At 41.9% G+C, this 27,087-nt stretch overlaps 2 protein-coding genes across 2 annotated transcripts; both read right to left on the bottom strand.

The window, feature by feature from the left end:
- Nucleotides 1-236: 236 nt before the first annotated feature.
- On the bottom strand, nucleotides 237-19,316 carry LOC311142926 (protein AATF-like). Its single transcript, XM_084178677.1, has 12 exons — nucleotides 19,202-19,316; nucleotides 18,310-18,477; nucleotides 16,005-16,460; nucleotides 13,400-13,537; nucleotides 11,891-12,005; nucleotides 11,494-11,701; nucleotides 10,928-11,092; nucleotides 10,209-10,292; nucleotides 4,020-4,087; nucleotides 3,798-3,878; nucleotides 3,050-3,121; nucleotides 237-654 (listed from the first exon to the last, which is right to left on the bottom strand). The coding sequence occupies exons 1-12, from the start codon at nucleotides 19,284-19,286 to the stop codon at nucleotides 591-593; spliced, it is 1,704 nt and encodes a 567-aa protein (XP_084034803.1). The 5' UTR covers nucleotides 19,287-19,316; the 3' UTR covers nucleotides 237-590.
- Nucleotides 19,317-22,399: 3,083 nt separating this feature from the next.
- On the bottom strand, nucleotides 22,400-26,395 carry LOC311142567 (LIM/homeobox protein Lhx1-like; the record flags this gene model as incomplete). The annotated part of the gene is made up of 5 exons (XM_084178244.1): nucleotides 22,400-22,773; nucleotides 23,244-23,409; nucleotides 24,015-24,289; nucleotides 24,775-24,998; nucleotides 26,226-26,395. The coding sequence occupies 5 exons, from the start codon at nucleotides 26,393-26,395 to the stop codon at nucleotides 22,400-22,402; spliced, it is 1,209 nt and encodes a 402-aa protein (XP_084034370.1).
- Between the last annotated feature and the right edge of the window lie 692 nt (nucleotides 26,396-27,087).

Here is a 27,087-nt window from a genome sequence, read left to right as displayed (position 1 = left end):
CTTGCCTGGTTTCTCCAGTCTCCCAGAGGGCTTTGCTCATTTGTGGAGGCACGCTAGGCTGGCTAATTCCAGCGCTAATCACTGACAAACTGCAGCATCAGGCCCTTCCTACTCCTTCTGGAGCGGAGAGAACAAGATTGTTCCGAGAAAGTTACGAGGAATTGCTTTATGCTAGGTTTGGCATGGCTGCTTGTTAGGTAGTTTTTTCCCCCATAAGTAAAAAAAACAAACCCCACTACAATAAAATACATTTAATCACCAACAAACTCTGCTTTTGTTAATTTCCCTCCATCGGTCAGCAGGCATAAATCACCCTGGTATTTATTCACAGAAAGAGACATTAAAAGGAGATAATAAAAACAAGTTGGCAAAAATGTAGTTTTTCCTGACAGTATCAACATTAGTAGAAACAGTCTCTTCAAGCAAAGTCCAAACCAGTCAGGTCCAGTCTGAACTAACTTCTAGACTGATACTGTTCATAAGCCTTTAGAGAGGAGCAGGGCTGGATCAGAGGAAGAGGTATATGGTGTTTATCTCCTGGGTGGTTCTGCCTTCTGTGCTGTCCATCTTTCCTGCTAGCTAAGAGCATGTCACTCCCGCACCACACTTTCAGCAAACGAGTTCTTCCCGAATAGTGAGCGATACAACTCAGTCCTACACCAACAGGAAAAATATAAAAGTTAACACTTTTTTTTTTTCAAGAACAAAAATCATTAGTATTAGCAAAAGTATTATCAAAACTGGCAGTCGCCAACACTGAACATTTGAATGTGACAGAAGAAGAAATCAGTAGGTGAGAGAAGGATGAAGAGGTCTCAATGATGCATCGGGAGCAGGAATAATTCCACATTCATGCGTCTCGACGACACTTGAGAGACAATGCCAGTGACCCAGTTGCAGGATTCCAATTAGGGGGGTATATGCAACAGTCCAGATGAGAGGAACGACAAAGAGGGGTCTTTATGAAGCCCAGGGCCTTCTGATTACTGCCTGAACACAAGTGCCTGTCACTCTGTGGCTGGCCTGCCGATGACAAAGAGCAGACAAACACAGCCAGGCAGAGATGGAATCAGAGGCCCCAGCTGCTCTCCAGCTCCATCTCTCTGGGCTGGACTGCCTTTCTGGAGACTCATCTCCCCTAACCAGCTCAGTCATTTCAATCAGTCAAATGTTCCAGTCAAAGTGGCTCTACTCAGACAGACAGACAGATAAATACGGCCTAATTTTGAGACGGGCTGGTTTAGTTTGTGTCCGACTATCTGCACATACATTTATTTTCTACATCCATAAAACATGTTCAGCGTATACATGCAAATGTGAAGCCTGTGTGTCTGTGCATTATGAAACAGACACTAGATGGCAGTATGTGATGTCACCAGAAGTGACATGTCTTAGTTAATTGTGTTGAGTTTATTCGAGTCAAGGGAGTCAGTTGGTCTAGTCAGAGTGCAGCCAGTCATGTTAAGACTGCTTGTGGGTCCACTTCAATGGGACAGGGCAAAGGGCTAACTATAGGTAGCCTAGAGTCCCTGAGACATCACTGCAGAACATGAACAGGACAACCATCGCTCCCACACTGCACTGCTCTGTTTACTGCGGTGGACAACCATACAGATTAAAATCTGTTACAAAACTGTGTCCACTACAGCATAACCAGTCAGTGCAGGCTCCTGTGTAATGTGTTGAGTTAAAGAGGGGCCTTGTGTTGCTCTCAGGGGGCAGGCAGCCTGTAGCCAGCCACAGGAGGGACTTAATCCCCAATCCCCATTTGAAATGCACCACCAGGGTCAAGGATTACAATACACTCTGATCATCACCACGTAATGTATACATTCTCATTCTGCCTGAGCTCGGTAAACATCAGCTGGGGAATACTGAGGAGCAGTGGGATGATGGGGGGAGGAGAGGCACAGAACCCAGGCTGATGTAGGACTGACTGTGTGCGCAATGGAGAGAAGACAAGAGACAAGGAACAGGGGAGCTGAAGTGTGTTGAAGGTGCAGCCTGCCTCAAATTGCATATCCTATATGTCACATGCCGATGCAGAAATGTGCCATGATGAGTGTCTAAATACCTTCTAGAGGACTTAAATGTGCACAATGTGCATGTAATGTATGTGTGTTGGCCCTCTCTGTGCCAGCCCTTCCCCCCCGACATTAACATTCATGGAGCCAGTGGAGTATGGCGGGCTGCATCCGTAAAGCCAGCGCATCGGTGAGATATGGCGGTGGAGGAGAGCCAGGAGAGAGGGAGGAGGGGACGGGAGGTATAGAGGGTGAGGGGGACTGTGCCAGGGCATTCATTCCCAAAGGTCAGCCAGTGTGGCTCTCTGGGAAAGGTCAACGGCCAGCCTGATGCAACGGCCATACATCACCATTATTACTGTAGGCCATTGATTGCTATGGAAATGAGGTGGGACGTACACACGGCAGGGCTGGGGAAGGTCAGCCCATTGTGCAGTCATTACCGTGTTTAGAATGCCTGTCATCTCAGTGAACACAACACACAGCCTCAGCTACTCTACCTGCAGTATGTACTGGAGGACAGATAAGGAGGAGAGGCAGAGGACGTGCCTAGCCATTTACTGTCCCCTCTGTCTCAGGTGTGTGCTGAGAATCAATATGGGCCCACTGTGGACACTGCAACACTCATTCTATGGCCTTTGTAAACTCACATATAATAGGACAATCAGCAAACTATACATTACAACTAAAGAACCTGTTCATCTAATTTAGAAATCAAACCAACCAACTACAGAAGGTGGCAGAAAATACTACAAAGGGAACAATGCGGGTGTGAGCGCAGACAAGCAACGCAGGACACAGGGATTTATGAGAGGGTAGCCGTCCTGAGGACAGTCATTTCAGGTATGTGAGATTACAGTGAGTGAGTCAGATGTATGGCTGTGACAGGAGAACACTGAGATCTGTGACTAACAGCCCCAAGATAAAGGAGGTGGTGATAGGTTGAAGAACAGGTCAATATTGGCATGCCAGTGGTGAAGTGCGCTGCCTTTACTCCTGTAACGCGTCAACAATAAGGTGCTCACCGTGCGTCGTCATTCATGGAGCTGTGGTCGATGGGGGCCATGAAGTTCACCAACTTACTGTGGATGTGGAACCTAGACAGACACACACACGCGCATACACGCACACCATCAGAAATAGGGAACACACACACATTCAATTATGTAGTGTGCGTAACTGTGGTTTGTCCATTAATAAATGTGAGTGTGTGGGAGTGTTTGAGTCCATTTGTTTGTGCTGTGTGTAGAAGATAAACCGGGAGAAAAACAATGGGTACAAAAGGCCCCAAATAAAAGGCTGACCTTTCCACTTGGAATAAATGGAGAAAACAAATGCTGTAATTGCAATTTTTCCACTGGCAAATAGTTTTATATGTATAAATACAAATTATCAATTTGAGTCCTCAAATATTTAATCAGGCCACATAGAAATGTAATTTACATTAACAGAGGGGGATGTTTTCTATCAAAAGATAATTGAAATAACTGAAAGGACTATAGATAAACTGGCATTTAAACCAGCATCGGAGGAACTGAAATGTATTAAGTATTTTCATAAATTCTGTCATTAGAGCCTCCCTGGACAGAGAAATAAAGAGCTTGTTCTGCAGTGGATGTTAAAAACAGACCTAATACTCCTAACTGACATAAATGGAACAAGACGTACAGGGAAACAATGGTACTACATTATTCTGAGAGTTTGAATGTGGAGAAAAGGAAATATTCTAGTGAACCTGTATTTCTTCACTATTTCTCTGTTCCCTCCACTCACCTGACTTTGCGGCCCTTGCTGGCCTTGGTGTCCACTTTCTTCTTGATCTTACTGCGGAGCTTCTGAATGGCTAGCCATTGTCTGGAAGAGTAGGAGAGGAGAGGATGTGAGGGCCCCTACCAGAAAAAGCCTAGAGGGGTAACAACACATCCTAGCACCACAGACACACACACACATGCACACACACACACACACACACACACACACACACACATCACTCACCTGCCCATAGCCACCTGGTCGTTGGGGTCTGCAGCACTTGTCTTGCGTTCAATAAGCTCTCGCAGAAGCTGAGATGAACAGAGTAAGAGGAGAGGAGGGAAAGAGCGCAAAAGGGGAGACTTAGTTTGGTGTTTCGAAACAGTATTTAGTTTCATATGAGTGTGTAGACATCTTTATAACCCCCCGTTCATTCATCAGAGAACAGAGCTCTCCCTCTCTGTCCCTCCAGCAAATCCATTCACTTAATCTGAACCTCTTCATCAGTGTCAGCCCATCAGCCAATCCCAGGACCCGGGCCCAGACCACCCTGGCTCTGCCAGAATGAACCACTGCTGAGCATCAGCCTCGGTTAACAGAGCAACACCATGCCAGGACCCCAGAGCATCATCATCACTGGACCTCACAGTACAACATCCTAATGAGCTGTACTGGAGAGGACAGCTCTCATTCATCATACAGTCACACAATCCACAGTCCCTTAGTACAGGCAGAGGTTCCAATACTCATCCATGTTCCTTTGAGTTTCCCCCAGAGATAGTAACGCCTTGTCTTGACCATTTTGTTTAAAATCAGCCACCATGCAGCCCTCTCCCTGACCCCAATCAGGAGAGAGAGAATCTTCATTAATGTCCCTAATTAACCCCCCTGGCTCTCCTCTCCCTATATGGGGCTCTGTATTTCTGTATGTGCTCGCTTTCTGTATGGCAAGCTTCAAGGCCCTGAGACAGGGGAAGATACAGAGAGAATGGGTCCTACCGAGAGGTCACAAACACAGTCATTAGCCACACATATAATACATTCTGAGTGTACAAAATAACACCTGCCTTTTCCATGACAGACTGACCAGCTGAAAGCTATGATCCCTTATTGATGTCACTTGTTAAATCCACCACAATCAGTGTAGATGGGGAGGAGACAGGTAAAAATATATATTTTTAAGCTTTGAGACAATTGAGACATGGATTGTGTATGTGTGCCATTCAGAGGGTGAATGGCAAGACAAAAGATTGAAGTACCTTTGAACGGGGCATGTTAGTATGCGCCACGCACAGCAGTTTGTGTCAAGAACTGCATCACTGCTGGGTTTTTCACGCTCAACAGTTTCCTGTGTGTATCAAGAATGGTCCACCACCCAAAGGACATCCAGCCAACTTGACACAACTGTGGGAAGTTTTGGAGTCAACATGGGCCTGCATCCCTGTGGAACGCTTTCGACACCTTGTAGAGTCCATGCCCCGATGAACTGAGGCTGTTCTGAGGGCAAAAGCGGGTGCAACTCAATATGTTCCTAATGTTTTGTAAAATCACCCCCTCCCTCATTCAAGGGTTTGTCTTTATTTTATTTTTGAAGACCTCAAAATTATGAAATAGCACATATGGAACCAGAAAAGTGTTAAACAAATCAAAATACATTTTATATTTGAGATTCTTCAAATAGCCACCCTTTGCCTTGATGACAGCTTTGCACACTCTTGGCATTCTCTCAACCAGCTTCATGAGGTAGTCACCTGGAATGCATTTAAATTAACAGGTGTGCCTCCTTAACAGTTAATTTGTGGAATTTCTTTCCTTCTTAATGCGTTTGAGCCAATCAGTTGTGTTGTGAGAAGGTAGGGGGGTATACAGAAGATAGCCCTATTTGGTAAAAGAACAAGTCCATATTATGGCAAGAACAGCTCAAATAAGCAAAGAGAAATGACAGTCCATCATTACTTTAAGACATGAAGGTCAGTCAATATGGAACATTTCAAGAACTTTGAAAGTTTCTTCAAGTGCAGTCGCAAAAACCATCAAGCGCTATGATGAAACTGGCTCTCATGAGGACCGCCACAGGAACGGAAGACCCAGAGTTACCTCTGCTGCAGAGGATAAGTTCATTTGAGTTACCAGCCTCAGAAATTGCAGTCCAAATAAATGCTTCACAGAGTTCAAGTAACAGACACATCTCAACATCAACTGTTCAGAGGGGACTGTGTGATTCAGGCCTTCTTGGTTGAATTGCTGCAAAGAAATCACTACTAAAGGACACCAATAAGAAGAAGAGACCTGCTTGGGCCAAGAAACACGAGCAATGGACATTAGACTGGTGGAAATGTGTCCTTTGGTCTGGAGTCCAAATTGGAGCTGTGTCTTTGTGAGACGCAGTGTGGGTGAACGGATGATCTCCGCATGTGTATTTCCAACCGTAAAGCATAGAGGAGGAGGTGTCATAATGTGGGGGTGCTTTGCTGGTGACACTGTCTGTGATTTATTTAGAATTGAAGGCACACTTAACCAGCATGGCTACCACAGGATTCTGCAGCGATACGCCATCCCATCTGGTTTGCGCTTAGTGGGACTATCATTTGTTTTTCAAAAGGACAATGACCCAACACACCTCCAGGCTGTGTAAGGGCTATTTTACCAAGAAAGAAGGAGAGTGATGGAGTGCTAAATCAGATGACCTGGCCTCTGCAATCCCCCGACCTCAACCCAATTGAGATGGTTTGGGATGAGTCGGACGGCAGAGTGAAGGAAAAGCAGCCAACAAGTGCTCAGCATATATGGGAACTCCTTCAAGACTGTTGGAAAAGCAGTGTTTAACACTTTTTTGGTTACTACATGATTTCATGCGTGTTAATTCATAGTTTTGATGTCTTCACTATTATTCTACAATGTAAAACATAGTAAAAATTAAGAAACACCCTTGAGTAGGTGTGTCCAAACTTTTGACTGGTAATGTATATACATACACACAGTTGAAGTCAGAAGTTTACATACACCTTAGCCAAATACATTTAAACTCAGTTTTTCACAATGCCTGACATTTAATCCTAGTATACATTCCCTGTCTTAGGTCAGTTAGGATCACCACTTTATTTTAAGAATGTGAAATGTCAGAATAATAGTAGGGAGAATGATTTATTTCAGCTTTTATTTCTTTCATCACATTCCCAGTGGGTCAGAAGTTTACATACACTCAATTAGTATTTGGCAGCATTTCCTTTAAATTGTTTAACTTGGGTCAAACGTGTCGGGTAGCCTTCCACAAGCTTCCCACAATAAGTTGGGTGAATTTTGGCCCATTCCTCCTGACACAGCTGGTGTAACTGAGTCAGGTTTGTAGGCCTCCTTGCTCGCACACGCCTTTTCAGTTCTGCCCACACATTTTCTATAGGATTGAGGTCAGGGCTTTGTGATGGCCACTCCAATACCTTGACTTTGTTGTCCTTAAGCCATTTTGCCACAACTTTGGAAGTATTCTTGGGGTCATTGTCCATTTGGAAGACCTATTTGCGACCAAGCTTTAACTTCCTGACTGATGTCTTGAGATGTTGCTTCAATATATCCACAATTTTCCTTCCTCATGATGCCATCTATTTTGTGAAGTGCACCAGTCCCTCCCTGCAGCAAAGCACTCCTACGGCAGGTTGCTGCTACCCCCGTTGTTCACGGTTGGGATGGTGTTCTTCAGCTTGCAAGCGTCCCCCTTTTTTTCCTCCAAACATAATGATGGTCATTATGGCCAAACAGTTCTATTTTTGTTTCATCAGACCAGATTATATTTCTCCAAAAAGTACGATCTTTGTCCCCATGTGCAGCTGCAAACCGTAGTCTGGCTTTTTTGTGGCGGTTTTGGAGCAGTGGCTTCTCCTTGCTGAGCGGCCTTTCAGGTTATGTCGATATAGGACTCGTTTTACTGTGGATATAGATACTTTTGTACCTGTTTCCTTCAGCATCTTCACAACGTCATTTGCTGTTGTTCTGGGATTGATTTACACTTTTCGCACCAATGAGTGGAGTGGTTGAAATACAAGTTTTAATGACTCCAACCTAAGTGTATGTAAACTTCCGACTTCAACTGTATATATACAGTGGGGAGAACAAGTATTTGATACACTGCCGATTTTCCTACTTACAAAGCATGTAGAGGTCTGTAATTTTTATCATAGGTACACTTCAACTGTGAGAGACGGAATCTAAAACAAAAATCCAGAAAATCACATTGTATGATTTTTAAGTAATTAATTTGCATTTGATTGCATGACATAAGTATTTGATACATCAGAAAAGCAGTACTTCATATTTGGTACAGAAACCTTTGTTTGCAATTACAGAGATCATACGTTTCCTGTAGGTCTTGACCAGGTTTGCACACACTGCAGCAGGGATTTTGGACCACTCCTCCATACAGACCTTCTCCAGATCCTTCAGGTTTCGGGGCTGTCGCTGGGCAATACGGACTTTCAGCTCCCTCCAAATATTTTCTATTGGGTTCAGGTCTGGAGACTGGCTAGGCCACTCCAGGACCTTGAGATGCTTCTTACGGAGCCACTCCTTAGTTGCCCTGGCTGTGTGTTTCGGGTCGTTGTCATGCTGGAAGACCCTGCCACGACCCATCTTCAATGCTCTTACTGAGGGAAGGAGGTTGTTGGCCAAGATCTCGCGATACATGGCCCCATCCATCCTCCCCTCAATACGGTGCAGTCGTCCTGTCCCCTTTTCAGGAAAGCATCCCCAAAGAATGATGTTTCCACCTCCATGCTTCACGGTTGGGATGGTGTTCTTGGGGTTGTACTCATCCTTCTTCTTCCTCCAAACACGGTGAGTGTTTAGACCAAAAAGCTCCATTTTGGTCTCATCTGACCACAACACTTTCACCCAGTTCTCCCCTGAATCATTCAGATGTTCATTGGCAAACTTCAGACGGCCCTGTATATGTGCTTTCTTGAGCAGGGAGACTTTGCGGGCGCTGCAGGATTTCAGTCCTTCACGGCGTAGTGTGTTACCAATTGTTTTCTTGGTGACTATGGTCCCAGCTGCCTTGAGATCATTGACAAGACCCTCCCGTGTAGTTCTGGGCTGATTCCTCACCGTTCTCATGATCATTGCAACTCCACGAGGTGAGATCTTGCATGGAGCCCCAGGCCGAGGGAGATTGACAGTTATTTAGTGTTTCGCACCAACTGTTGTCACCTTCTCACCAAGCTGCTTGGCGATGGTCTTGTATCCCATTCCAGCCTTGTGTAGGTCTACAATCTAGTCCCTGACATCCTTGGAGAGCTCTTTGGTCTTGGCCATAGTGGAGAGTTTAGAATCTGATTGATTGATTGCTTCTGTGGACAGGTGTCTTTTATACAGTTAACAAGCTGAGATTAGGAGCACTCCCTTTAAGAGTGTGCTCCTAATCTCAGCTCGTTACCTGTATAAAAGACACCTGGGAGCCAGAAATCTGTCTGAGAGGGGTTCAAATACTTATTTCCCTAATTAAAATGCAAATCAATTTATAACATTTTTGACATGCGTTTTTCTGGATTGTTTTGTTGTTATTCTGTCTCTCACTGTTCAAATAAACCTACCATTAAAATTATAGACTGATCATTTCTTTGTCAGTGGGCAAACTTACAAAATCAGCAAATACGTGTTCTCCCCACTGTATATGTATATATATATATATATATATATTTTTTTTTTTTTGGTTTGTTTGTTTGTTTCCTCATCCTTGGTTAGAACGTAGGTTAGGAATCTGCATATCTTGCAGTTCCTTAGTGAATGTAACTGTTAAAGCTCCATTGGCGCTACATAATGTTTCTAATCCAGTGTGAGTGATTGCTATGTTCACAGACATGGTTAATGACCACGCCTCAGTTGTACTGAGCAGTGTGGAGAGTCCTTATACAGGAGTCAGCGTCACACAGACAGACACACACAATGGTGATTTATGGCATGCACAGAGTTGCTGACAAAAAATGTTTAGGTGAATGCAAACATGAGTCCAGCTCCAGCCTGCTGTGAGAGGTTAACCACATTAGAATGCATGTATTACAGGAGCATTACTGGAGCATGGAGGGCTAAGTCCCACAGGGAACGGCTCTGAGCTGCACTTCCGGAGCCTTCAGACTGGGGGAGACTGAGCGGACGGGACGGTGTCCTCTGAAGGACAAACTACAATAACAAGGGCAGTCCTGGTGCTTCACCCCACACAACGTAGTGCCATCCAATAGCTTGGAGTATCGTGGCAAGCCAGACTCACAACACCATGTGTAGAGAGGGGTACTTTACCAAGATCAAAGCAGGTCTAATTTCTGACGCTGCCTGTCTCTTGTGCAATATTCTCTGTCCACTTTAATAAGAAAATAAAACATTTTAGGAATGGTTCAGTCCTTGTGAGTGTTGGAGAATGTTTCATGCTATAGGGCTGACATTTACCTGGTGATAGAAATCATCATCATCAAAGATCTCCTCGTCCAGGTCTTTCAGATGTGTATTGGCTTTCAGCACCTGCTCTGTCCCCTAAGAGAGAAACAGAGGAGATAGGAGAGAGAGAAGGGATGAGAGCGAGAGGGAGGAAGGGTGAGAGCCAGGGAGAGAGAAAGCTCTCTGTCATGTAGCGGTGTGCAGGAGGTAAAGCCATAAACTCCAGATGTAAAACCCCAGATAAACAGGCTGCTCTCCAGATAAAGTGACACCTATGGAGGAGGGAGAGGGATGTCCCTAATCTAAAACTGCTGAAACAACCACTCTCTCTCCCGTAATGTATTAACCAACCTGCAAATGCTCCTTGCTTTGAATCATTTTGGGCCGCGACACTGCTTATATTTCAGGTTAGTATAGTTCAGTTGCTGGCTAGATTCAATTAAGATACAGAGATAAATGTATCTCACTCAGTTAACGCTGTAACAGCTTAATACAATTAGCTGGAAGAAATCTGACTGAGGAGGGGGGTATCATGGTGACAGCCTCCACCAACCAGAGCAGCAACCTTAACTATAGAGCTTCTTGTACAGTTAACTTAAGGGGGATGTGAGTTCTCGCTAGTATGGATACTAGCAGTCAAAAGGAGGACACTTGGCTACATACACTATCTGTCTGCCTTCGCAACATGTTACCTATACTACATAACCCTCTCTCCTCCCCTCCAGTCTCACCTCTCCCTCTGCAGTGGTGGTCTCATGTACAGGGGCTGTGGCCTCTAGCTTGCCCAGGACTCTGTACTCGGAGCGTCTGGTCTGGGTGCGTCTCAGCAGCCTCTCCTTGTCCATTAGCACCTGTTCCACCTGGGTCAGGATGTTTCTGTCAAACGCCCCAAAACCCTGAGAGAAGAGATAAAGAACAGTCAGAAACAAGACCTTAACTTAGTTACAGCATCACTACTCTGTATATAACATTTAAGAGCATTAGATTATTCCAATTGCAGTATGTCTAGTGAAAACACCGAAACAATTAAGAAAAAACGTACAATATGAAGTCCGGTTTTGAATTGGCATGTTAGCCCTTGGTTTATGAGAGCTATGAAATTTGAGTGCTGAAGTGTGCTTAAGGGATGGATGGTGCCATTATGCACAGTGCATGCAGATGGAGAACGCACACACTGCAGTGCAGACTGGTTAGGTGCTAAGAGCGAAGCTCTGTGCAGCTGGGGCATGTGGACGTGTGTCCTTGCTTGGTGCAGATGAGTGTGGGGTGGGGGTGGGGGGGGGGGGGGGGGGGGGACCTTGCTGCTCTTTCCCATGGTCAGCCGGGTCTTGTCGTGCCATTTCTGCAGCGTGGCATCGCGGTACGGCTGGAAGGCAGCGAAGCGCTTGGCCATGAAGTCTGGGTACTCTGCCATCTCCAGCTTCCGTTTGGGAGGACCTGTCTCCACAGCCGGTTCCACTGCTTCCTTCATTTCCTCTTCCTCATCACTGTGAATCTCCTCATCACTATATTATGGATACAGAACAACAAAATAATACTCAACCCTCAATTCTAAAGCCATAAGTAGGTTGAATTCCAGGGCATTTCAGAGAAATATTGCATCCTATTCATGTTAATCAGGAGTGTGTTTCATATAGCAGAGCACTACATGTGCTGTCTGTGGGTGTGGGGTGTGGAGGAGAGGCAGTGCTGACCTGTGTGCTCCCCAGGTGTTGCCCAGGGAGATGGGCCTGGTGTCTGGGTTCTGATGGAGCAGCTGGTCCTGTAGCTCCAGTAGTGACCTCTGGAGAGCCTTCAGGGCTTTGTGACCTTACAGAACACCATAGAGAGAACATCATGTCAGGACCTAATATACTAACAGAGAGATATGGGAACCAAGAGGGTAGAGAGAGGCAAACATGTTATGAACATAGGGTTGTCTGAAGTAAAGTTTACATTGGTCTTTGTCAAACTCTGAAATGACGATTAGTTAATATAATTTAAAATATATATATGAATTAGGGGGAGTATGAGTTTAACTGTTTAAGTAAATTCCTCAATATTAGCCAAAAATAATAATACACTGAAGTTATGCCACATAACAATAGAAAATATGCCTCATAACTTCACTTGTCCAACAAATCTACAGCAAGTATTGCCCCCAAGCATGACTGATTAAAATCTTTTGGAGCAGATCCGCCTTGGCTTTTGTTAGTCCACATCTTGTCAACATCCACTAAAACAAATTCTCGAGACTTTGCCCTCCAAATCACATGGCGTAGGAAAAGAAAGGAGGTGGGGAACACTTATGATTCTGTCCTCTTCAACTTTAATCAAAAGTGCACTGGCACGCTGGAGCCCCCTCCCTCCCTTTCATAATAATGGGCCGCTAAAAATTCAGGAGGCAGGATCCACATCAATCACTCGCCAGATTTGAGTCCAATGCAATAAATATGTAAATGAGGAGAAGCCAGTGTCTCGTAGCTTTGAGATCAGCACGAGGAGAAAAAAAATGGAAAAACTGTATTAATTGCCCATGGCCAGAGGAATCCTATTACTGTGGGCATTGATTATAAAATTGTATGAGTGATTTTCATGAGGGAGGTAGACTACCACCACGCCTTGAACAAGAAATAGTATTAGAAGAATCAAGCCAAATCGGTCAGGTTTAAACAATAATGAGAGAAAGGCAAACTAGCGTTTCACATATGATTCCACTGTGGAAACGAGAAGGATTAATATATTTCTTATAACAAAAGCGTGGAACTGTTATTTTGTTATAACAATCTTCTTGTAGAAATGTTCTTACGGACAGCCTAGCCTACTTCTAGACAAATAGTTAGAATTATTTTCTACCCACTAAATACTAAAACCATAACACTAGCACCAACCCTGTCCATTATGATTAAAAATTCATGTTTCAAATGCCATTGCATTTAAAGTAACTTATTTTACGCACTCATGATCATTGCATATGCAGGGAAGCAATACACATCTTCTAAATTGTGTCTGGGAGAGAAGATGTCTAGACAAAACATTCAGTATTATGACCACATCATTTACTGGATTGTAAACTTTGTTTGTAATGCTTGTTATTGTCCTTTGCTATTTCCTTTTTATTCAATTTCCCTCTGGGGAACAATAAAGTTAAATTCATTTCATATTCTTGATAGCTGTAAAATAAAATGTAATGTTTAAAATACAAGCAGAAACAAAGCACTCACTATTCTTCAATGCTCCAGCAAACTCTGCTCCGCCCCTCTTCTTGAACTCTGGGAAGGTATGTGGTTGTGGCAGCTTATTGGCTGTCAGAAGAGCTTTCTGCATTTTAATTCGCCCCTCAAGTAGCTGGTCCCAAAGAGCTGTGGAGATTCAATCAAACAAATGACATGGTTGTCTACTGAGAAAAATAGGTGATACAATGTGCTTAAAGGTATAGTTTGGGATTTTGCCAATTGTATCTACTTCCCCAGAGACAGATGAACTTGTGGATACAATTTTCATGTCTCTGCGCCCAGTATGAAGGAATTTAGGAGGTAGTTTCGCGGGCCAATGCTAACTCACGTCAACTAAATGACTGGAAGTCTACAGGAACAGCTAGCTGTGCTAACGCTAGTTAGCAACTTCCTTCAAACTGCACGCAGAGACATAAAAATGGTATCCACAAGTTAATCTGACTCTTCATTGCCAAAATCCAGAACTATTCCTTTAAGTTGGTTCATGCTTGGCAGAGCTACACATAGGCCATTATCAGTGGCAGTCGGTGCCATTCAAGATGAGGGAGGACGATTTACTTTTTCTCATGAGCATGGCCTTATTTCTATTACAACATATTGGATGACTGTCATTCATATTCCATTCACCCAGTTCAATGTAACAGCGATAGGTTTAGGCTACTACATGATACTCAAATTTTCCCTATAACCATCAAGGAGGTTGCTACAACCTTTGAATGAAAGTTTACAACATACAGTGGGGAGAACAAGTATTTGATACACTGCCGATTTTGCAGGTTTTCCTACTTACAACGCATTTAGAGGTCTGTAATTTTTATCATAGGTACACTTCAACGGTGAGAGACGGAATCTAAAACAAAAATCCAGAAAATCACATTGTATGATTTTTAAGTAATTAATTTGCATTTTATTGCATGACATAAGTATTTGATCACCTACCAACCAGTAAGAATTCCGGCTCTCACAGACCTGTTAGTTTTTCTTTAAGAAGCCCTCCTGTTCTCCACTCATTACCTGTATTAACTGCACCTGTTTGAACTCGTTACCTGTATAAAAGACACCTGTCCACACACTCAATCAGACTCCAACCTCTCCACAATGGCCAAGACCAGAGAGCTGTGTAAGGGCATCAGGGATAAAATTGTAGACCTGCACAAGGCTGGGATGGGCAACAGGACAATAGGCAAGCAGCTTGGTGAGAAGGCAACAACTGTTGGCGCAATTATTAGAAAATGGAAGAAGTTCAAGATGACGGTCAATCAACCTCGGTCTGGGGCTCCATGCAAGATCTCACCTCGTGTGGCATCAATGATCATGAGGAAGGTGAGGGATCAGCCCAGAACTACACGGCAGGACCTGGTCAATGACCTGAAGAGAGCTGGGACCACAGTCTCAAAGAAAACCATTAGTAACACACTACACCGTCATGGATTAAAATCCTGCAGCGCACACAAGGTCCCCCTGCTAAAGCCAGCGCATGTCCAGGCCCGTCTGAAGTTTGCCAATGACCATCTGGATGATCCAGAGGAGGAATGGGAGAAGGTCATGTGGTCTGATGAGACAAAAATAAAGCTTTTTGGTCTAAACTCCACTCGCCGTGTTTGGAGGAAGAAGAAGGATGAGTACAACCCCAAGAACACCATCCCAACCATGAAGCATGGAGGTGGAAACATCATTCTTTGGGGATGCTTTTCTGAAAAGGGGACAGGACGACTGCACCGTATTGAGGGGAGGATGAATGGGGCCATGTATCGCGAGATCTTGGCCAACAACCTCCTTCCCTCAGTAAGAGCATTGAAGATGGGTCGTGGCTGGGTCTTCCAGCATGACAACGACCCGAAACACACAGCCAGGGCAACTAAGGAGTGGTTCCGTAAGAAGCATCTCAAGGTCCTGGAGTGGCCTAGCCAGTCTCCAGACCTGAACCCAATAGAAAATCTTTGGAGGGAGCTGAAAGTCCGTATTGCCCAGCGACAGCCCCGAAACCTGAAGGATCTGGAGATGGTCTGTATGGAGGAGTGGGCCAAAATCCCTGCTGCAGTGTGTGTAAACCTGGTCAAGACCTACAGGAAACGTATGATCTCTGTAATTGCAAACAAAGATTTCTGTACCAAATATGAAGTACTGCTTTTCTGATGTATCAAATACTTATGTCATGCAATAAAATGCAAATTAATTACTTAAAAATCATACAATGTGATTTTCTGGATTTTTGTTTTAGATTCCGTCTCTCACAGTTGAAGTGTACCTATGATAAAAATTACAGACCTCTACATGCTTTGTAAGTAGGAAAATCGGCAGTGTATCAAATACTTGTTCTCCCCACTGTATATATACAGTTGAAGTCGGAAGTTTACATACACCATGGTGCTACCCTACAGAGTGCTATTGAGGCTACTGTAGAGCTTAATTGCCAAACAGTGTGTTTTAATGAATTATTTGGTGACGTGTGAATATATTTAGTATAGTTTTATCTAAAAAGGATAACTTTCTAAATGTTTTACTTTTGTTTTTTAATGAAATTCACTGAGGAGGATGGTCCTCCCCTTCCTCCTCTGAGGACCCTCCACTGGCCTATATTACAAATACATACCAAGTTGATCTTTCACAGCTTTCCCTTTCTCCACCTCTTCCTCCACTTTCTCTTTAGAGAACGTCATCACAGCTCCCACATCGTCAGCTTCATTCTCCATCTCCTCCTCTTCACTCTCTCCATCCTCATCACCACTTTCTTCATCATCATCACTTTCTTCATCATCATCTTCTTCGCTCTCTCCAAGGTCATCCATTCCCTCTATTAGCTCATGGGAGTCTGTCTCTGAGGGAAGTGTGATGTCAGTCTCCTTCAGCTTAGACACCAAGCTTTTCATTTTAGCGATGTCACTCTCAATCTCTTCAGCATCATCATCATCATCATCATCTCCATCTTCAGCCTCTCCATCCTCCAGATCAGAATCATCATCTCCATCTTCAGCCTCTCCATCCTCCAGATCAGCATCATCATCTTCTTCTTCCTCTTCGTTTTCATCATCATCGTCATCATCCTCTCCTAAAAAGTCACATTAAAATGGAATGATAAAACCAGGATGTTCATTAATAACCATACAGCGAAATAAAATTGCAATTCTAACTAATGTAGGCAGATAAGGCTGTAGATGGCCTTCCACTCAGCACCTGAACAACAGTAGTGATGCCGTGTACACAACAGCTTAATGCTGTAATCAGTTGTCTTCTAGGTATAAATTGATTGCTGCCTTAATCAAAGCATTTGTTTGGATAAACAGGGATTCACTTGATTAAAAACAAAGCAATTTCTCAATTGAATAACCAAAAAACCAGACCGCTAGTAGATGTAGGCCTAAGCTATTTTATGGTACACATGCTTATTGTAATAAAACGTCTACACATGATATGACGATGCACAGCTGAGCATAGGATATAACTTTACTTGATTCAATTGTAAATAAGGAACCTACATCAATCCATTAAAGCTATGGTATCCTGTTCCCCAGCAATTTGCCTTGTGGTACTAATCTAGGAGACATTACAACATTATAAGAGATTACAGTGTGGCATGAGGCACATTTATTTATATACTGAACAAAAATATAAACGCAACATGTAAAGTGTTGGTCCCATGTTTCATGAGCTGAAATAAAATATCCCAGAAATGTTCAATGTGCACAAAAAGCTTATTTCTCTCAAATGTTGTGCACAAATTTGTTCACATCCCTGTTAGTGAGGATTTCTCCTTTGACAAGATAATCCATCCACCTAACAGGTGTGGCATATCAATAAGATGATTAAACAGCATGATCATTACACAGGTGCACATTGTGCTGGGGACAATAAAAGGCCAGTCTAAAATGTGCCGTTTTTTCACACAACACAATGCCACAGATGTCTCAAGTTTTGAGGGAGCGTGCAATTGGCATGCTGACTGCAGGAATGTCCACCAGAACTGTTGCCAGAGAATTTAATGTTAATTTCTCTACCATAAGCTGCAACCAATGTCGTTTTAGAGAATTTGGCAGTATGTCTAACCGGCCTCACAACCGCAGACCACATGTAACCACGTCAGCCCAGGACCTCCACATCCGGCTTCTTCATCTGCGGGATCGTCTGAGACCAGCCACCCGGACAGCTGATAAAACTGGGGGGTATATCTGTCTGTAATAAAGCCCTTTTGTGGGCAAAAATGCATTCTGATTGGCTGGGCCTGGCTCCCCAGTGGGTGGACTATACCCTCCCAGGCCCACCCATGACTTCACCCCTGCCCAGTCATGTGAAATCCATAGATTACAGCCTATTTAATTTATTTCAATTGACTGATTTCCTTATATGAACTGTAAAATCGTTAATTGTTGCATGTTGAGTTTATATTTTTGTTCAGTATAGTTCATATTGAACTGAATGATGGTCAGTTACATATTGTAAAAGTGCCCCTTGCAGAACCACAAGAGGGCAGAATTCTACAAATGAGAATTTTCAAATGCAGTGCCTTGAAATAAATACACCCTACCTTCCTCCCATCCTAAAATGTAGTCATGTATCTGATTGAATACGTAAAATGAATGTTACTACCCTATTGCTTTTACCAATCCAACTTTGTCAGATTGACAATTGGGCTAATTCCATGGATAGAAGGAAAAAGGGTGCATTTACATTTTACATTTTAGTCATTTAGCAGACACTCTTATCCAGAGTGACTTACAGTTAGTGAATACATATATTTGTTTTTTCATACTGGGCATTTCAAGTAGTTGAAAGCAAACTACAGCTCTCATCCAACTTTCTTGACAGGTTACTTATTTATTTTCCCCCATGGTCAGTTGCATTGATTATCCTACATATATGTTTAACATTATTATAAATTACACATTCATGTTCCAACTCACCAGACCCTTCGATCTCCTTCAGCAGGTCTTTACGGGAGGTTGCCTTGCCCAGGTACCGTTTGTCAGTCTCTTCTAGCAGAGTGATAGCTTTCTTCCGGAGCCCACTCAAGGCAACCACAGCTTCATCATCACCCTCATCAAACGCCTCTACCACCTTGGCTTTCGTCTCTGGAAGCAATCAAAACAGTCAGATTGAATGACCAAGAGACAACGAGTGTTCATAGTCATTCTGATCAATAAACGAAGTGGCTGGCAACTTATCAGGGCCAGAATGTTATAGATCGGTTAAATCAGATGACTTGTCTTTAAGAGAAAGTCAAGTTGAATAACTATGACAGGATAAAGCACTTCTCCGTAAGGTCATGTTAATGTTGATTTGTATATTGAACAGCAGCCAGAGTGAGAATACTAACCACAGCATCAAGCATAATTACTAGCAACGAATATGAGGTTTAGATAGAGCGACAAGAATATTTGCTAGCAAGTAACAGCCAACGTCTCGTGAAAAGGGTCAACATAATTAGCTAGCAGCACCAGTAGTTGCTAGCAGGATCAGCTGTTAGAATGGTGCGGTGCAGTGCCAGTGGCTCCCGTCCTACATTCATTGGGCTGTTTGAAACATCAACAAACACATGGCTACGTGGACGGTTGCCAGTACTGTTGCTTACACGGTGGTCATGTTGGGCATCAGAACAGGTTATGGAGATGTCTTTGGTGAATTGGTGCTTTCAGTGTGCTACCTTGCTTGCTAACGTTAACTGTCTAGCTTTGCATGCAGTTGCCACGCGCCTACCTGGCGTGTGTGTAAAGACTTGATACATAAAAACGGAAACATTGTCTTCAAATGGAAAGCAAAATGTACCTGTTAAACATGACAAACAGTGTAATATACCTTCATCATGATCATCCTCTGGATCTGTGAACTTGGGCAAAGGATTTAATAAATCCTCGAGCTGTTGTGATATGTGGCCAGCCATCGTACCATGTACTCGCTCACAACTCACACATGTTACGCTTACGTCATCAAGACGCGACTCACAGATAGACATATAATAATAGAACTGCTACAGCGCAACTTCAAGCAAGTAGAGGTTGTTTTTTAGCCTATGTAATTTGGATTACTGAAATTGTTAAGATAATGCTATGTGGATGACTACTATTCCACTTAATTGTAGTTAAGCATGCTACACCGTAAACCCTGTAGGTAAAGTATATAATCTACTAAATGGCTCAGTTGGTAGAGCATGGCGCTTGCAACGGCAGGGTTGTGGGTTCGTTTCCCACGGGGGGCTAGTATGAAAAATGTATGCACTGGATAAGAGCGTCTGCTAAAATGTAAATAAAGAATCGACTTTTCTATATGTTGTAGTAGGCCTACTTCTACGATTACAGTGTGACTGCCAATATTTGCTGCCAAATCATACAACCTAATCATGTTTAAATAATGTAAATATTGCATTTGGTGCATTTGAGAAACAAACAAAAAATATATCAAATTTTCTTAATTTATAGTAGCCTACAACTTCCCTAATGCAAGGCATCTCTCCAAACCCAGATGCCGCTTATTGAGGCCTGTATCTTCTCAGACAACCTGATGTCAACTTACCAGGTGATGGAGAGCTGAGCAGCAGTGGTGATGTCGATGTGGCCCTCTGTGTACTGTAGTCTAATCAGTGAGTGGATTCTGTCCCACTGGGCAATCACTGGTTGATCAATGTTGTTTCCAATATATAAATTGGATTGACGTCTGTGCCCAGTGGGCTAGGCGACTGGGCTTTTTATTTATGAAAAAGTAGTGTTTTTCATTTCAAGAAAGAAAATATATTGTTGCAGCCACATTTTTGCCTTTGTTGGACTATGGTGATATTCTGTACATGAAAGCCCCGGGGTCTTACCTGCACACACTAGACACACTTTGCCATGTGTAACCAACACATTGGGCATGTTCGACATTGCAGCCGACAGTGCAGGCGGCTGCCGACTGACTGATCTACAAATCACCTTGCATCATAAATAACTACTCATTATTATTTGTAGATCAGTCAGTCAATCACAATTTACCCATGATACGTTACGGTTTTGATGCTCTCGAACACGGCCAATACCTCTTACACATCACTGTACCTTATATCAGTTAGCAGGATGGCCATCCTTAAAGGGGAAGTGCAGTCTAAAACGTGATTTTCCTGTTTTTTAAATGATATTTCCACACTATGAGGTCGAAATAACCCTCTGAAATTGTGAAAATTATGATAATGCCGTTTTTTGGTCCACATCATGACGTCACAGTGTTTTCTGTTTATAATGCAGCAATGACTGTTCATCTGGGTAAGAGGGTGGGCTCTAGACCATCCTATCAGCCAATCAGGGCTGTGTATGTAAATATCTTTACATTTGTTTCCAAATGCCCACACAATCAGACTGAGCATTTCAAGGGCCAAAGGTGGCTCAGGGAAATAAATGATAAAACAATATATTTTGGAGTTATTTTCATTACATAAACCCACACAGTGATTTATTAGACATACAGTGATGATTAAAAAAACTAAATGACAGCACTTTAAGCCTTTTACCCACCCTACCAAATCATTTACATTACCGTCTGAGATCACAGAACTGTATTTTATATAATGTTCACAACACAAGAACTGAGTTTGGTAAAAGTGCCTTTAGCTTTGCTGCCCCATCATCCTGGAAGCCTTTGCAAAAAGACTTACAACTAGATCATTTTATTCTGATTGATGATTGGAGGGCTGCTGACCACAGATTGCACGTTTTTAAACATGCTCTTTTAAGTTATTTTATGCACTTCACACTGTTTTAACGTACAGTCATTGTAATGTTTTATGTTGTGTCTCATGTGTAACTATATGCTGCTTTCTTGGCCAGGGCTCACTTGAAAAAGAGATGTAAATCTTAATGTGACTTTTCTGGTTAAATAAAGGATAAATAAAAAATAAAAAGCTTGCACTTTTTTCAACATGTTTTATTATACAGTGAATGGTCTAATATGCACTGTAGGTCACAGAAGCTTAGGTTTATCAGAACAATAAAATACATCATATGAGAGTTGATATTTCAAGAATATAGCAGCTGCTGGTGGCATATTTGACCATCAATGTTTAATCATTGGGACTTTTATGACACAAAATAAAGCATTTTGTACAATGGTTGTTCAATTCAGTGATCAGCATGAAGTCGTTCAACATTAGACATCCTCATGAAAGAATGAACTACAATGTAACACATTCGGTAAAAAAAATGCTACTACATTTCTTGTAGTATGATCAGCAATTGATGATGCAAAGCACTAACAGTATTGTGCTTTTATCCTTATTTGGCAACTGTCTATTTGTGTTTTTACATTTTCTTCAAAGTAAACACAATAATACAAACTAGCACAGTGAGGAACCACGACCATAATATAAATAGAATAAATACAAAAGTTTGGTTTGTTGCTTGAAAGATGTTCTCCATCTGAATTGAGAGGTTTCAAACAATGCTGATATTCAAACCCCTGAAGTACTGTAAATATATACGTAAACAGTTGACTGTTCTATGTCCACCTCAAACCATTGTCCATCGATTTTGTGAAGGTTGACTTCATCTTAAAATACAAGTTATTTTCTATTAAATAAAGGGTTATACAACTTTTTTAAGTTTTCCTTTTGAAGGCAAACTGTCTAGGATTTGGCAAAACACAGAAATATACAGAGAAACAAAAAATGTATTGATAAATAAGCACAATTACCAAAGCCATCATAAAAGCTTTCGGTCAAAAATAATTTTGATCTGATATGGAGACCCTCTAAAAAAAAAAGGTCTGCTGAACGCTCATACAGTATTGACCATTATATGACTGCATTGGAGTCTAGACTGTTACTGTGTGTATCTTTTTTTAAATAAAACTGCAACATCAACACAGCAGTACAGTAAGTTGGAGACAGGTAATAAATGAAATGCATATCAATTAAATGAATTAATGAATAAATAAATAAATAAATACATTAAATTAAACAAGGATACTCGCTCAGGACTTCATTTGCCTCCTAAGTCAATAGTTAGCCTTGGCTTCATAATGTCCTGTGGGCTACCAGACAGTGCCTTCGCTCATCTCTGAGGAGGGGTGTGACAGTTGGTTGCTGTATCCGCTGCCGTTGAGGGACAGTGATGTGAAGGGTGTGCTGGGGCCACACATCTCACTGGAGATGCTGTGCATTGACCCAGGTCCGTTGGGCTCTGGGCTAGGCGAGTCCGCTGGATGGTGAGATATGATGTCAGTGAAGCACTGCACCTCACTGGATGGGTGATGCCCAGCTAGGTGATGGTCCATGCCCCCTAAAGGGGTACCAGCGGGGCCAGAGGAGAAGCCTAGGTCCCCTGGGGTCTGGGCCTGTGATGATGGGGGGCCTTGGGTGTAGTACTCAAAATTTCCTCCAGGCCCATAGTATTCACTCTGATAATCTGCAAACATATACACCAGAATTATTATGGGAAATGCTTATGTGGTGAAAATAAAACTATAACAAAATGTATTATACCGACACAATGCCACGATAATGTCATTTGAATGACAAAAAAAGTAAAACTAATACATTTCCAGTAGTATAGAGTTAATTTGCCATAATAGTGATTTGGAGGATGACAGTATTATAACTTAAAACAATGAGAACTATTGCCTATTATCGAAAAAAAACGTATCTTATTTTTAAATGTAGCCTAATTCACACAGTATGCCTAAACCTATTGTCAAAAAATCGATTTAAAATGCATCAAAACACCTCTGAATAATGAATCCTATTAGGAATAAAAAACAATGTAAAGGATTAACATACAGGCCTATGAGTGGCTCTCATAGTCAAAATGCATTTCTGATAATCTTTAAACACAAAGTTATTATTTGGGTGGACCATGGTCAATATACAAGACCTTACCACCATAGTATGAGAAATGACCGTTGGGGATCAGCTCCCCGGGTTCGAGTCGGTCCACCAGAGTTCTCATTCTCCTTGGACCGCGGAAAAACGCGTGCCTTCTTGCACCCAGTACGCTTAGCTGCTTCATGCGCCGCTCTTTAGACCGACGGTTTTGGAACCATACCTGCACACCACAAATAACATGGAAAGAGCTGATTAAAATTAAGTTTGCAATGCCAGCCAAATATTTATTTTGTGCATCAAAAATGTGTGCAGCTTGTCTGATGACATGTTGTGAGATGGCCATCCTTAAAGGGGAAGTGCAGTCTAAAATCCTCAGTTTATCTATCGTCTGTTTATTGAATACCAGGGACTTAACAACTCAAATTACAGGCTACAGGTGAATTGATAGGATATACTTACAGATGTGTTGTCAACCAATGGCCTACATGTTTTTCAGTCACAATTGCCACAACATATAATAGTCTAACAATGATAGCATAATGATACCTAATGAATAGGCTAATTTAAAAATCAGAAAACAGAGGCCTTTGCATTGATATGCATATAGATAGAGGTCATACAGCATTAAGGATGTCAGGAGAATTTGTGCATCTGCACCACTTTCGTGGTAACCAGTCTGCATATCTTGCCATCTGCCATTATTGACCAAGGTGCCATTGTTGAAAATACTTTCTCACAGAAGCATATATGAATAATATGAATACAGAAAATAGACATATTTATGATTTTACATGTGATATAAGCTAAAGGGAAATAGACTCTTACCTGGATTACTCTCATGTTGAGCCCTGTCTCCTGCGCCAGCTGTTCTCGGATGTGTCGAGTGGGTTTTGGCGTAGCCGCGAAAGCAGCTTTGAGGACCTCCAGTTGCTTGGCTTTGATGGTGGTTCGCGGCCCACGTCGTTTCCCCCCTACGTTCTGCTCGTCGTTTTCATTGCTGCCCACCTCTTTATCGGATAAATGTCCGATTTCCGAATCTTTACCATCATCCTGTGGGTCTTGGGAATCTGGAGATAGACTTGGGTCACTGCAAGTCGTGACTGTGAGATGAAAGAAATACGAAATGAAATGATTTGAAATGTATTCGTATGTCTTTATACTCTTTAACAAATAGGCAAAAATAAACGACAAGAATAGAATATAATTATTAGGATATTATTATTAATATTGTTATTGTTAGTATGAGGCATTAGACATATTAGCCAACTACTTTTAGCCCTATTATTATTGGTGGTGATGATAACATTAATGAAGAAAACATGATCATCCCTATAGGTCTAAAAATATTTTATATTTTTAATTGTCATCAACATCATTGTTTCGATTGTTACTGTTATTAGGCCTATCAGGATGCTGTTATCATAATTATTTTCGCAATAAAAAAATGGTTTTATAAATGGAATATAAAGCAATAAGAAAAATGAGAAAATAATGATTACAAGAGGCTATACAAATATATAGAAATATAAACACGGGTTCGCGGTTCCAAACTGTGATTTGGTTCAAGTCATGTTATGTTCCATACCTGAGAGGAGGGTTGTGTCCTTTCCGTTGCTGTTGCTTAGGTAGTCCTCTTTACAAACAAACTTAAATTCATCTAGAATGTACATTTCCTCTCCGGTGGATAGCTGTTTGTTACACATCATACACGTGAAACAGTTCAGGTGAAAAACTTTGCTCTTTGCCCTTCGAACCAAATCGTTGGGCGAGATCCCTTGGGCGCAACCTCCACACTTTGTGCCAAATCTCCTATAAGAAAGAAAGCAAAAAAGAAATACCATCAGCGACTAAACATTGCAGGGCAGACAGTGTAGCAGTAAATAGCCACAGAAAATATTCACATCAGATTACCAATAAAATGGCAACATTATTGGCAACATTATAGATGTTTACACAAAGGGCATACGTTTTTCATGACGCAAAATACCTGTATTTTCAGTATTTTGATGCTACATATCTTCTTGTTGAGATTCCAAATCAATATAATGACAAATCAATTTCTTATGCTTTTATTTTAAACGTTGATCTGGAAATTACAGGCTACACTGATGTTGGGCCTGCATGCAAGGTAACGAAAGCCAGCCAATATATTCATTTTGCGTGGGCCTATTTCACACAGATAACCAGTTATTCAACCACCGTAAATATAAGATAATAATTTAGTTTTTAGGCTAAATAAATTGTTATAAATAAATATATGTATCTTATATTTAGGCCTACGTGTTGTAGAACTATGATTTCCTAAAACTATTATTCAAGAAAGGCTACACCGTTTATTATTAGGCTATTGAATGGAGATAATTCAAACATTCATAAAATAAACTGCCCATTATTGAAATACATCCTATTTAATGCTTGAAAAGAACAAAGCCACAGTTAACTGTTCAATTTGGCAATGTAGCCTATTTATGTAAATAAATGTGTATTCAAATAGTTAACAAACGCGTGTGGACTGGAGGTCTGTGATTGCAGTGTTTTTTTCCCAAGCTGATTTATTATTCAAATCCACTTATCACATTTTCACTTGAGTCTCAGCAAACAAACGGGTGTGCGCCGACTGATTGAACTGAGGCGGGATACACTTCCGTCAAGAATCCTGGCATAATTCTCATCCCCGTTTGTCTGGCAGCCTTTCCTTGTAAACAAAGGACGATTTCCTTGAATCCGTCACAGAACATGGTGATATATGCTTATAATGTATCAGCTTTTGGTGGATCACCACTCATAATCTGGGCATCCTGTCTCTGGTTTGTTTAATTTATGTCGCTCATGAGGATAGATTAAACTATCTCTAAATTGACACTAGGCATATACCCATGTAGCAAAAAACATAATCTTGCAATATAATTTTGTAATTATAAAACGTGTATTTTACATCATCTGTTGTTCATTTGCATAGTTCTGCTTAATTGGTACTCATTCGAAGCAAAAGGTCTTCTGCACAATATTGAAAGCCATGTGCCCAGGTGTGCTTACCTAAAAAAGTCGTTTTTGCAGTACAGTCTCCCTTCCCGTGAAAAACATTTTTCTGTCAAATTGCATTTACAGTCACAGCACTGTACGCACTTGATGTGCCATGGTCTGTCCAGAACATTGAGTAGAAACCTGTCCAGAATAGGTCTTTCGCAGCCGGCACAGTGAACCATGTTTGGATAATTCCAGCTATTCCCAGGTTGAACGTCTTCCCTGTTTGTCCCAAATCAAAGCGATGTGACTCCTTGGTTGCTTTGTTGATTTGGAGAATGACCTACTCTAATCCACTCCTTCAACAATCCAGAGGATGCAGCTCATCCAGACGAATTTCTTAACAATGAGTTAGCATCATCATATCCCTTGAGCTAAAATATTATTGCATTCCTCTCGCATGCACAGAACAACCATAGGCTATACAAAATAGTATCAATAAAAACAAAAACGAACAAAAAACTTAACAAAGTGAATACATTTCACAAGCAAGAATGCAAACTTGAGAGCAGCAAGGCCTCCCCTTGTCCATCAAGATGAGCCGAGAGGAGCGACAGTAGGCTAATATGATTCAGTGAATCTGAACAGGCATCATGCCACTACAATTACGCGCGAATACATAACTGCTACACAGCCGAATGATTACTGCCAAAGCAGAAAGTTACAACAAATATGATCAAATCTGTTCAATTTCTTGTAAATTCTGTCATATTCCTTCGATTCTTCGAGTATGATGCACTCTTTAGTCCAAGCTTCAGTAATATGCGTGCCGCTGAAAGCGCAAGAACTAGCCTTTATCTGAGCCTCCTGACGTCATGTTGAATCAACACCTATCAGCAGCTTGCATTTGGAGTGGCAATTACTATGCCCTCTA

The sequence above is a fragment of the Coregonus lavaretus genome, assembly GCF_964263955.1.
Source record: "Coregonus lavaretus genome assembly, chromosome: 15".
NCBI lineage: Eukaryota > Metazoa > Chordata > Actinopteri > Salmoniformes > Salmonidae > Coregonus > Coregonus lavaretus.
This window is presented reverse-complemented; position numbering and strand designations above follow the sequence as displayed.